The 13,072-nt window shown below is 39.7% G+C and overlaps 1 protein-coding gene across 5 annotated transcripts in view; it reads right to left on the bottom strand.

Annotated features, from left to right (window-relative positions):
* The window catches only part of kiaa1549la (KIAA1549-like a), a 123,978-nt gene that overhangs the window by 26,079 nt on the left and 84,827 nt on the right, over positions 1–13,072 (bottom strand). For all 5 annotated transcript variants that reach the window (XM_024803020.2, XM_024803019.2, XM_024803022.2 and 2 more), the window contains 2 exons: positions 12,532–12,725; positions 4,107–4,252 (listed from right to left, as the gene is read on the bottom strand). In XM_024803020.2, the coding sequence (XP_024658788.1) occupies positions 4,107–4,252; positions 12,532–12,725 (340 nt within the window). The remainder of the gene's footprint in view (positions 1–4,106; positions 4,253–12,531; positions 12,726–13,072) is intronic.

Genomic DNA, 13,072 nt, shown 5'->3' with positions numbered 1-13,072 from the left:
AGTCAGCACAAGGCACTGATGGCACTGCCCTGAAGGATTCACCGGAACAATGGAACCAGGCCGTACTTATATGGAAAGCTGTATCTTCATATATAAGAAACTAATCTTCTACATGTCTCACATCTGACAGATTCATTTTGGCTCACACTTCTTTACAACATTGCTTCAGTTTATTGAAGTTTGCATGTATTTGTTCATCACAGCTCTCTTGACTGAAACACTGGAACACCTCAATTGTTTTCTTTTTTGGCCATTCTGTTGCAGATTTGCTGCTGCACTTGGGGTCATTGTTTTGTTACGCGACGCAATCTGGACTAAGCTTTATCTTGAGTATACAGAGGAGTTCACAGTGGACTCAACTACACCTCAACAGGCCCAAATCATCACCCCTCCACCACTGTGCTCAACAGTAGCTATGAGGCATTTGTGCTGGAATGCTGTTATGTTTCTCAAACTGTGGCACTGTGCATTATGGCCAAACATCTCCACTTTGTATCCCATCTGTACAAAGGACATTGCTCCAGAAGTCTTGTGGTTTGTTCAAAATCAACTTTGCAATTCTAAGCTGTGTTGTTCTGTTGAGAAAGAAGATGCTTTTCCTGATAATGCTTCGAAACGAGCCACACTTGTTCAGTCTTTTTCTAGTTTTTTTGCAAGGAACTTTAACTTTTAACATGCTAACTGAGGTCTGTGGAGTCTGAGATGTAGTTCTTGAGTGTTTGCATTTTCATTTCACTTTCGCTGACTCTCGCAAGTAAAATTACGGGTGTAGTACAAAATTCTCTTTAGCCAATGCTTTGACACCTGTAAAACTTCCTGAAGATGTGTGACCCACTGCAGCAAGCAGGTGTTTTTATCATTTCTGTAGCATACCGGCATTATTCTCTCCCTTTTTTTCTGAAAACTCTATTCCTGTCCATCTCCAGCTCTCTGCAATCTCTAGTGAGAAAATGAAACAATTACTCATCTTCTTGTCTCTTCTGGGTAAACATTCATTCGCTCGCATAAACACTATTAATCACTTAAATTGCTGTGAACATTAGTTTGCTGATGCAAAAGAGATCTGAAAATCACAGTGTCCCAGAATGCCACTGAACAGCAGCAACGTGGCAGTGTTACCAGTGATCAGAGCAATGTTTAGGCAATCAATTCTGAAACTGCAGAGCTGGAAAAAAAACTGGGCTGATAATCTGTTGAACAGTTCAAAGATGCAGTGCATTCACTGCCACTACTGATTACAGGTGATGTAGATCAAAAGGCACAGTCTATTATCTCATGTCTGACAAAATGTTTGTTTTTAATCCTGTGATGTCTGCTAATTTAACGCTAGTGAGGAATCTGTGCAGACAGCGAATAATGTTATCATTTTATCACATTCTGCAAACTATGTAATTTATATAATATTTTATAAATATGTTTTAGGTTTACAGGTTGCCAAATATTGCAAGGGCTGACAAAAGCATTCATGCTTGCATCTTTGGACCTCTAAATTAGCTTAGCAGGTTCAACCCACAGACTGTATATAAAAGATGGACTGACCACCAAGATGGCAACCATTAGTTATGAAATCTGTATGTGGCGGGGCGTGGTCTGCAATGCCGCTGCAGGAGCGATGGACGCACCTGCAAGGCATCTGCAATCATGCCTCGTTGGCTTGAAAATCTGCACTGGGTCCTGAGGGTCGTGTTGTTGTTGTTGTTGTTGACGCAGTCGGGCTTTGAGCTGGAAAGTTGCAGCCGACTGAGTGTGTTTGCAGCAGCTTAGTAAAAAGATGCGGAAAAGCATGTTCATGGAAACATCATCAAGTCTGCCGTGCAATGTTTACACTGCATTTGGAAACTTCAACATTTGCCTTGCTTGTCCCATGTTGAAGTTTTTGGACCATAAGTGAAACTAGTTGGATGGACGGGTGAAGTCCTAAACCATACAAGGCTATTTAGCTTCATCAAGATGCATCCATTAGCAATATGCTACAGCACATATATATTTATTAATTAATAGTAAGTAGCAGACTACTAAAATAGATAATTCCATTAAAATGCTAAAAAGGGACTAAAGGGGCAAACACAGTTGAGAAGTCCATTGCAGTGGAGTGGTCCAAATTACCAGAAGTGAGCCTATCTATGGAAAACTACAACATTTTTTATTGTCACAACCTGCTAACATGCTTTTTTAAGCTTTATTAGGAGAACTGTCATTTACTTCAGCAGCGGAGATTGTCATATGGCTGTAAACAAGAACCTTCTTCTTTAAAATGACACAGTACCTGCCAGCTACTTTGTTGAATTAATGATGGAGAACATTTCAAAAGGCTCAAAGATGATGCAGTAGAAAACAGACATTGTCTTTTTTCATTTCACATGTTCTGTTTAAACTTGGCACCACCATTACTCATAACAGGAGTTCACTTGAAGTTGCGCCATCATGCTAGAACCAGCTATTGTAGCCTCAGGCAATGACGAGAAGACCACAGAAGGTGGTAAGCTCATTTTTTTATGAAGCCTCAGTTTTTGTCATTTCTAGATTTGACTTGAGTCCTAACTGACACTGACTCAAGAGTCTGGATAGATTTAGCCAAAGAGTGATTATAAAGAAAAATGTTAGTAGCTTCCTGGTCCGAAAAGGGGAAGGGGAAGTGAAATAGCTATTGGAGGACATCGTAGTGGCTGGATTCATTTTTCATAGATGTACCCAAATGTAAATGTGGGTATATGACAGATTTAGCACAGCTCCCACAGATTAACATGGGCTTTGTGTATAGTTTTGCTCACATATACCATGCTTACTCCCAACACAAGCACACCTATGCTAATTTTGTTTTGTGTTGTTTTACTTTTATATCAACTTTAAAGTTGCTTAATTTTTTTCTTGAATTCAATTCAGTTCAATTCAGTTTTTCTTATGAAGCACCAAACCACAACAACAGTTGCCTCAAGCTGCTTAAAGTGAACTTAATAATGTGAAGTACGTGTTTGTCATCATCATGGACCAGTCTCCTCTTTTTATGACCTTTTTTAACAAATGCTTTTAAATTAATAATGCATTCTTCATAATTAGTCATCAACCGTCTGTCTAATTGATGTAGTAGTGTGAAAAATATCAGAATCGGCATAAAAAGGTAGAAAACAACATGGAAATAAAGATGTCCTTATAACCAAGAAGTGTCGATAAAACATCAATAAACTAAGCTACAGCATGTCATCGCAGATTTTAGACTACATCAGGTCCCTTCTTTAACAAAAAAAAAAAAGAAATGTGACTCTTGATTACAAGTAACCTTCTCATTTTAATAGTAATTCAATTATAACTTGGCATTTAAGTAGTCATACCCTTTGTGTGTGTGTGTGTTTTTAATATTGCACTCTGTGTGAGTGCAATATCTAAAAGCTCATTTAAAATGATGGAGAGGACAGGCATCAAGGATTAACAAGTAACTTTCCTACAGCATAGAACATATGCAGTGGGTTGTATGGATTTGAATAACACCTAAGGTGACACTACGCTGTCAGAACTGTTTCCTCCCACTTCCTTGTCTTTCTCTGTGGTTCTGCTCCAAAGTAAGTTGATGCAACGCTTAAGGAATATGTACTCGCTTTTATCTCCATGCAGCATTTGGAATGAGGTAAGCCGATTGAAAACAGCCTAAATAGCAACACGTGAATGCTTCATGTGTCTTCTAACTGATCTAATATCCCAGTTTGCATATGAGCGGACGTGTGACAATATCTGATGAGTACATGTGTCGTCCCTGATAGTTACATGATGCTGTAGCAGGCTGACTCATTGTAAGCATGAGTGTGTTTGCGCTTCATTAGCTCACAATAATTATCCTTGGGTAAAAACATCATAGCATGAGTGTGTGTGTGGAGGGGCGGGGGGTGGTCAGTTTTTTGGTGATCTGCACTTGTTTATTAGCAATGAAAGACTTTCTGATGGGCACAAACATAAGGAGAGGCAGATTTTTTTCCATCTATCCATCCATCTGTCTTTGTATGTGTCCTTCTCCTAATACCTTCCCTTCTTCCTCCTTCACTGGAATCATCTCATTCTTTGTCTACCTTCTTAACCCCCTCCCTCCTCATCTCTCTTTCCTTCCTCCTCCTCACCGTTGGCGCCCCTCTTGTGTAGCTCCTCTTTGCCGTTCTTGCTGCTGCTGCCAGTCGCAGTCCTCCGGGCCGAGGAGCTCTTGCTGGTGTTCAGCTTCCCGGAGCCGTTACTCGACACCGAGCCATCCTCATCACTTGGCAACCTCCTGTAGTAGCCATGGCAACAGAAAGGAGGCGAAGGGAGAGAGGAAAAGGGAGGGGCGAAGAGGGTTGTGAGTGTGTACACAAACAGGGCATCATCTCACAGTTATTACTGCCAACACACTATTTAAAAAAATGTTAATGGCTCATTACAAAAAAGAAAAAAACCCAAAAGTGCTTTACAAGCCAAAAACATGTGGTGTGGTGTTTGTATGTGAGTGTGCGCATTTTATGACAATCGTGTAGGTAAACCAGCAGATTTGGAAGTTTATATGCAATTTAATTTGTCCTGGAAATGCCAAAAAAAAAAGAGAAAAAAGGTAAAAGCTTGGCTGTAAGGACTGTATAGTCTACGGGAACTGAAGGTGAACAAACTTTGTAAAATCTAAGCTACTTTTCAAGTGGCATTGTTTAACTATAAGTGACATCATTAGTCACAAAGACAGAGATGTCTAAAACATTAAAATCTGCAGCAGCAACTTGATCTGAAAGGTGAAGATTAGCATTGTCACACATCGTGCTACCTTCCAAATGTCAACACCACTGACTCAACTTTTGTCTCATCTTGAGCTAATCACTTGTCATCACCAAATTATATAATTGTCAGTCATAAAAGTTTGAGTCCCCAACTTTTTCTTTGTGCTTCATATTGTCCCTCCTGACAGGGTCAAAGGGGACTGGAGCTACAGGATACTCCCTGGGCAGAACACCAGACTGTCACAGACAACCATTCACATCTACAGATAACTAAGAACTAATGAACCTAACATGCATGTCTTTGGAATGTGACACCAGGAGAAGACATGAATTCCACACAGAAAGGCTCCGGCCTGCTGGCGGATTCGAACCCACTGTGCTGCCCGGATAAGCCATTAAGTGAAAGGATGACTGATGGCATATGACATCACATCAGCAAATAAGATAACATTATAGATATACAAGCCTGATCATTTAGAGTCAAATTAATGTCATAGCATTTTTTTAAAATGATAAATGATTTATTTCTTATCTTATCTTGTGCACCTAAACTAATAACACTCCTGACTCCTGGCATTTTCATGCCAGCTTCCACACCTGATAATCAGCAGTTACAGTAGCTTGACCTATGTGATGTTAGCAGCTAACTAGACAAATTACATCACCTTTTACTGTTGTACTGTGTCATACGGTGTTTGTGCTTTTAGAGATGGTGATTAGACTTGTGCTGAATGCACCTTGTAAAAAAAAAAAAACGTGAAATGAAGAAATGCAGGGCAAATGTGAAGGACAAGCAGAACAATGGCATGCTGATTTTTTGGGATAGCCTGGCTTCCGGCCAGGGACCTTGATGGAAAACAGCCCAGCATGCATATATTTCCCACTCAAAGAGTCATTTCCCTTTACTTCAGAGGAAATTATATTGATGACATTTATTTCCTGTTATAGCAGCAACCTCCAGGCTTTATCATAACCTTAAACCAAATAGTGATCTACATTATAGTGACTTGCTTTTGTCCCCAAAAGGTAACATCAAGTCAGTGTATTAAACACTTTTATGTCCTTTATGTCCAGTGTGTGTGTGTGAAAAAAAACTCGTGCATAAACATGTACGAATTCAAAAATAGCACTTAGTCAGTTCAATCTATATACCGAGCACACACATACGCACACACACGTGCAGGGTACACAAACACACATGCGCACAGCCTTGAGGCATGTAAGACACAGCAGCTACACAACGTGACAGGCCGGTCTACAGGTGGTGTGAGATGCACAAATCAGCCGGAGCCGACATTACAGAACCACAGGCGAGGCTAACACTGTGAACACACACACACACACACACACACACACACACACACACACACACACACTGCAGCCAGTGCTGTGTCCGGTGACTGGCCAAGTCAAAGTAAAAGTCATGTGGAATCAGGCAAAGAGCCGCTGGGATGGAAGGAGAAATACAGTGTGTGTTCCACATAAATCTGTGAAGGCCAGAGGGAGGAGCAGCTGAATCAATAATCACACTACTGGAGACTAGCGTTCATCTCCGTGCCGCTCTTTGTGCCTCACAAACTGCAGCTCTCTGGAGGCTGAAGTGAGCAGAATAAATGCTGCCCCTGTGAACCCATCCTACAGTGTTGCCCCATGGTTAGCATGCAGACTGCGTCTTCCTCCTTCCTCACACCAGAGCATGTTCAGCGGGTAAAATAATCACCGCCGTTGTTTCTCACATTGTTTCAATTTTTTATGGTTTAAACAAAGAACCATTTTGAAATGAAGCAGAAAATGATCACATCACTCTGCTCGTGTCAAGACAATGACGCAATCACACACAAAAAGCTGACTGCAATTTAGTCACTGTTGAAGACAAACGGTTATATTACAAAGCTGCAGGAGTAAAATATATATTCTTAAAACACAAACATGTGGCACCTGTTCCACTGCTCATTAGCACAAATAACTATAATATACAGCAAACAATAATATTAAAGGAACTGTTGAATTCAAATACAAGACAAATACTATTATTTACTCTCAGACATCATACAGAGCCAAGAAAAAAAAAACCCTCTGACATGGCCTGTTTAGTATTTAACAAAAATTCTTAATTATTTTAAAAGATAGACTACCATCTATGGATGCCTATCTGTCAATCTGCTGTTTTGTGATGGGTGGGAACAACATCATCTACCCAAATCTACCCACTTGTGATACCACAACCAGTTAGGGCCGAGGGCAGCGTCAATGAATTTGAAATGCACGCACAAAATAAAAAGCCCAAACTGGAACGCAGTGCAAAGTGATTTCAATAACATGTATACTGCTTAGCAATGCAAAGTCATTTGAAAATGACAATCGTGCAACTTTTCATCTAATGCAAGTCGGAAACTTTTCCTTTATGATAAAGCACAGCACCTGGTTCTGCCTGCACACAGACCACAAAGCACAACAATAAATGCATTCTTGGTTGTTGTTTGGGTTTGAAATCCATTGCACCCCACATTGCATCGGTTCGACAGTGAGATATGTATGTACCCAGGTGGTAGAATAATGTGAATAGTGTTACCTTCTTTGAGAATGTGTGTGCCGGTTGGTAAAGCTGATTATCAAACTATGCCAGCGCTTCCAGTCCTTTACACTGTCATCACCGTCACACAGAACGGCTGCCTCTCGCTTGGCTACAGCCAGGGTTATAAATATACATGTGTTTATCATCCTCGAGAGGCAAAGCACAACTAATCCCACCTCCATTCATTTTCATCTAGTGGTGTATAAATGTGAGGCTCTGTCTTATGTGCATTTCTGCATTTGCATTAATGTGAGAGGAGGCATGATGCATCTCATTTATGACTCCCGAACTTCCTCAAGGGAAAGCTGTCGCAATTGACTGTGGGCGCGGGTGTGGGTGTCGCTCGTAGTAGAGAAATGTTTGGGGATGGAAACGTTTACAAAAAGAACAGTTTTCATATTTTGTTCTAAATCTTTTCAGTGTTTATGCATAGAACAGATTATGTCATAAGTCTAGTGAAATCTACCGGGAATAAGACCTTTTGGTACATTTTGGGAAATGTGTTTAAATGGCAGGATTCCGGCAGATGTTTGCAAATCACATTCATCGCTCATGCGTGAAAAGCAGGGACAATAACAAGGAAGATTAGAAACAAAAAAAGAGAAAATATATGGGGAAGAGACTTCATTTATTACCAAATAAAGACAAGCTGCATAAAACATGAAGATTACCAGCAGATAGATGCAACTTTCATTTTCTAACATTATTCATTCTGATTTGAAATCACAGAAATACAATCAAACACTCAAATGTCTAATCCTCAGTAGTAGCCCAGTGGCTGTGGGGACAAATGACCATCTGTTTAGCCGTGTGTTTGGGTCATTACATGGATTTCATTAGTTTTTCACTGAGAGCAGATTGTGTCTGATCAGTTTGTCTCTTCCCATGAGCTCACATTTCCAAAATCACCATAAATCTAATACACAGTATTTAGCTCAACTTTTAAAAAAAATGTAGAAATAACATTTTACTAGAGCCAAGCTTCAGAGCTTTAATCCAAAATAGTGCCCAACTTTTCAAAACGGGCTCGTTCCGGCTTGCTTGTGATGGTTTTGGTGACGTCTTTGAGTTTTGGTTCTTGTTTTCATTGTTATTCTAGTGGTGTTGACTTTTTGTCTGCCCAGCGCTTCCCGTGTTCCTTCTGTCTCGTCTGTCTGCTTTCTGTGTGGCATGTTTACTGTGAGTCTTGTCGCCTTCATGTTAAACATGGTTTTTGTTTGTTTCCTGTTTGACTTTGATAGGTTTCTTCTGGCTGCTTTGTTTTATCTTGTGTCCTGATGTGATTTTTCTATCCGATTATTGCTGTAGCTTGCATATTCTCCAGTTTTTAATTATATTCTTTGTGTTTGTATGGTCACGTTTGTCCTCTGCTGTCATATGTTAGTCAAACAGGCATGCACTCAAAACATTTTTTAGGGTGTGGAGACCAGTCAGTGAGCTAATGGCAAATTTCTGATCTCTAATTAATAGTGTGTATTTCCAGACTGGTTGGGGAGGTATAGATATGTTGATGCAGCAAAAGCATGCTTGCAAATGCTAGCAGGTTGCTGTTGTTCCCCATAGTTTATATGGAAAACGGTGAATGTCAGAAAAAATACTCAACAAGTAGTTGTGAAAAGTGCGATCAAAACTGGCAATTTCTACCGCTTACCTTCAAAGACAAAGTTTCACCTTTTGAAATGTATTGTTTGAAGTGGTAAGATAGAACTTTTACTGTGAAGGCGCATGCTATCCGTTTCCATTTTGTGTGAACTTTTTTCATGTTTTATCTACAGCTTGAAGAGTAAAAAGGCTAAAAAGTCTGCAGCTTTCATGCAAACTACAGGCGACTGTAGCAATTTGCAAGGGATCTCACGGGGAGCTTTTTGGTGCAGAACCCAACTTGCAAATCATTTCGCTGGGCAGTGAGCTGACCTGTGAGAAGGTGTGAGGAGGTCACTAACTGGTCTCTAGGCCTGTGTGACTGAGGCCTTATGCTTTTGCAATGTTTCTTCCATGTTCTTTTACAGACGTGGATCATAGTGACAGGCTTCAGCTGCAGTTTCTGAGACAAACTTTTTAATCAACAGTGAACTTCCTCCTGATTTCACTGGGTACAGATGCATTTTTTTTTTTACTTTATTGCTCCCCAACTTTTGAAATCAGTCTATGATTCATGCCACATGCCGAAACATGATCCAAATCTTTCAAACCTGACACTACGCTTTAAGCAATACACCCCCCAGTGTGTAGAAGACTGGAGGAAATGCGCTTAAGCTTGCACGGATTCTATTTTTTTAATATTAGTAGTATTTTTGGAGACATTTAGTTGCAGATAATTATCTGTGAACGACCTAATGAACCCACATTAGTGCAGCAGGAAGCCATCGGACTCATGTCATCAGCGTATTTAAAAATATGAGAAGAGATGTGACATTCATTAGTGTAGAGTTTGTATAAAATCCAGTACTGGCCATTTTTGCTAATGAGAGGACACGGTCTCTCTGCTCACTAAAACGACAATGAAATTATTCATCCAAAAAATGTTATTTAAATGTTACTTAAACAGATGACTTTGGGTTTGTACTCTCTCCAGTGTAGACACCAATCCCAACACAAAAAGAGCCTCAGTAACTATAAAAAAATTAAAATTGTTCGCCTCTGCTGCGAAGCCATCTCTGATATCTATAAAGAAATGTATATGATATTCGTATGTTTCAGTGAGACTAGCTGTGCGTAAGACACCTCCACCCCCACCACCTGTACGGTTGGCGATCCGATCCCAGGCTGGAAACAGTCCCAAAGTATCCTTGGGAATACACTGAACCCCAGATTGCTCCTAGTGTGTGCATCATGTGAATGTTAGATAGAAAAACTGTAGAAAAAAGTGCGTTTATGAATGTCTGTGTCGATAGATAGTTTTGTTTTTTTTTACTAATGAAATATCTGAAGGAATTATGAATTCATACCACCACTCAGTACTTGTAGGAAACTTAATTATCTTTGCGCCTCAAACAAACACAGTGGTGAAATCTCAGGCAGCAGATTCCCCTTTGATGCCATGAGCTTGACAGCAAACTGATAACCAGACAAATCAAAGACAAATGAAAACTTTCTAGTTTTCAGACTCAGTAACATGTAGAAACTCCTAAAAATCATCATAAAACACTGATTTGTGTAACAAGTTATAACTATGCACAACATTTTAAAATTGAAGATTAATCAAAAATCTCTTTGAAACACATTTGAGCTTTGAAAAAAAATACTAAGATGAAGCCTGTTTGTTTTTTTGACTCAGCAGGGATGATTTTAAATATGAGAAGCTGAGAATATTTTATATTGAAAGCCATATGGAATCCTAGAGTGCCTTATTGGGTTATATTGCATTATATGTTCACATTTCCCCATAAACTGACATAGAAAAGGTACAAAATGGTGCGTAACATTTGACAAGAATGCAGGAAATGAAACGTCTGATGCTTGAAATAATCAGGGGGAGGGGTGTCTGGCCCTCCACCTTTCCTAAACACATGTTATGTATATTCTTACATATAAAGTATAATGAGAGAGATATTGATTTTGTGGATTATCTGTATTTTTTATTTTAAACTCGTTTATTAATTTCTGACTTTGAGACACACCGGTGTGTCTACTGGCCAATTAGTTTTTTCACAGGTCCAGCAGCCCCATAATGAGTCATTTAAACAGGTAATGCTCGTCGTTGCCAGTGATACCCCGTCCCACGCTGTTTACAGTAGATCTTGCTCATCAGTAGATGAAAGGCACAGTCGTTTAAATGTATTTCCTGTTAATTTACACAAATCTTTTGTGTCACATCATGTGTCAGATAGGTGTTAAGCTGTTAACAGTTGAAAATTACTGGAGCAATTATTTATTCACACTTAAATGGGATCATCTGTATTTGTATAGCAACACACCTAACACCACTATTAGACTCAGCGCTCTCAACTTCAGCCTAGTACATCACTCCATCCGTTGTTTTGGCTGCAAACAGAAGCAGCTTCCCTTCTTTTGTCTACAAACAGCCTTTCGTTAACATTGGACTTATCTTAAAATCATGTCAATCTGTCAGACTGTGCACTGCTTACTCTGGGCTTCTCTCTGGCTTAACTGTGATGCACAAACAAGCACTGATGTCTGGACTTGCTGAAAAGCTCTGGTTTTGTCACCGCCTTGTTCACTGACTGAAACAGATGCTCGAGAACTTTGTTCTTCCCCTTCACAAGACTTCCAGCTGGGAACAGCATGTCGGATCAGCTCGCTATCTCAGCACTGTACCTGTGTTCAATCACAGCGTATAGTGATGTATGAACAAGGGAGAGCTTTCCTTTACATCCACATCTATAATGAATTATGCACAATGATGGCAGCAGTGTGACATAAGACACCTCCTCTACTGGGTTTTGGTCCGTGAAAGGGTCAGACTACACTTTTGTGTTAACGACATGCTTTGCTTAAACACCCAAAAGCAAACCGTCAAGCTCAAATTTCTCTGAGCCAACTGCTGCTATTGTTGGACATAAAACAATGTTTTAAAACAGACAATACAGCTGAGGGTGTGTTACCCTCTCTGCATCACAGCTGATCGAGCCTAATTCATACCTAGTAGATGCATATCAGCTGAATGGGTAACACAATATTATGTGACAAAAATTGTATTCTTAAAACTTCTTTATGTAAATTTGAGTCAACAGGACTTTTGAAGTTTCATGTGTGTTTATGTTTTCCAGATTCTTCTGTGGGGACGAGTCGCCCTGGCAACCAGCCAGCAGACATTTAAACCCAAACCATGATCAATACCTAACCCTAATCAAATCAATTTTATTGTCTAAACCTCACCAAATATGTTTTTTAAATTAATAATATATCAAAAATAACACAAATGAAGTCTGTGAGGTCTATTTGGGTGAACATTTTTCATTTAATACTTGAGATTTTGCCATTAGAACTTGAGTTCAGTCCACATAAAAAAAATAATGATATATAATTAATGTTTTATCCAAATTGTAGCATATGTCTGTGCATGTCTCTGTTTCGGTTTGGTAGGTAACACCTGACTAAATGATCACACCAAAATAAAGATTTTTGTGCTACTTGTCTTCATGATTTAAAAAAAAAACAAACTAAAAAAACAGATGCAATGATAAAGCACAATAATGCTAACATCCAAATCATTTATATAAGGTCAGTTTTCCCAGTACATTAAAGCAGATGAGTCAGTAACTTTCTTACCCTCCTTTGTGTATGTCAGCAGACGGAGGCCTCTTATTGGCAGTCCCATCCTGGTGCACCTTCTTATCCAGTGACAGCGACAATGGAGCGTCTCGCACAGGCAGCCCCAAAACCAGCGTCTCCTTGGTAACAGAGACTGCCTCATCGCCAGTTCGACCCATGTGCTTCTTGGCATAGTCGAAGCCCTGGACAGGCTGTTGGGGGGGAAAGGACAACACATAATGTTTGAATTTGCACAGTCAAAGCTAATCCAGCTTTTAGCACAATCCAGTCAGGAGTTTTTGGATTGATGGACCAAAAGCAACTTGAGACATGAAAACAAACATCGACTGTAGAGCACATGCAAAGACATCAAAAAAGACAATGCAACCGTTTCTGATATGCTGTACATGGCAGACGCTGATGAGAGGGAAATATTGGAAGTCAGTTTACTTTAAAACTCACAAAAAATTAACAATATATAACAATATATCAGCCACAGAATGTGCAGATCTAGCATGAATGAAAAGAGCAGTTGACACCAAAAGAATAACTGAAGAAT

Source organism: Maylandia zebra, linkage group LG7 (assembly GCF_041146795.1).
Source record: "Maylandia zebra isolate NMK-2024a linkage group LG7, Mzebra_GT3a, whole genome shotgun sequence".
Taxonomy (NCBI): domain Eukaryota; kingdom Metazoa; phylum Chordata; class Actinopteri; order Cichliformes; family Cichlidae; genus Maylandia; species Maylandia zebra.
The sequence above is the reverse complement of the archived record's forward strand: the minus strand, read 5'-3'. Positions and strand labels throughout refer to the sequence as shown.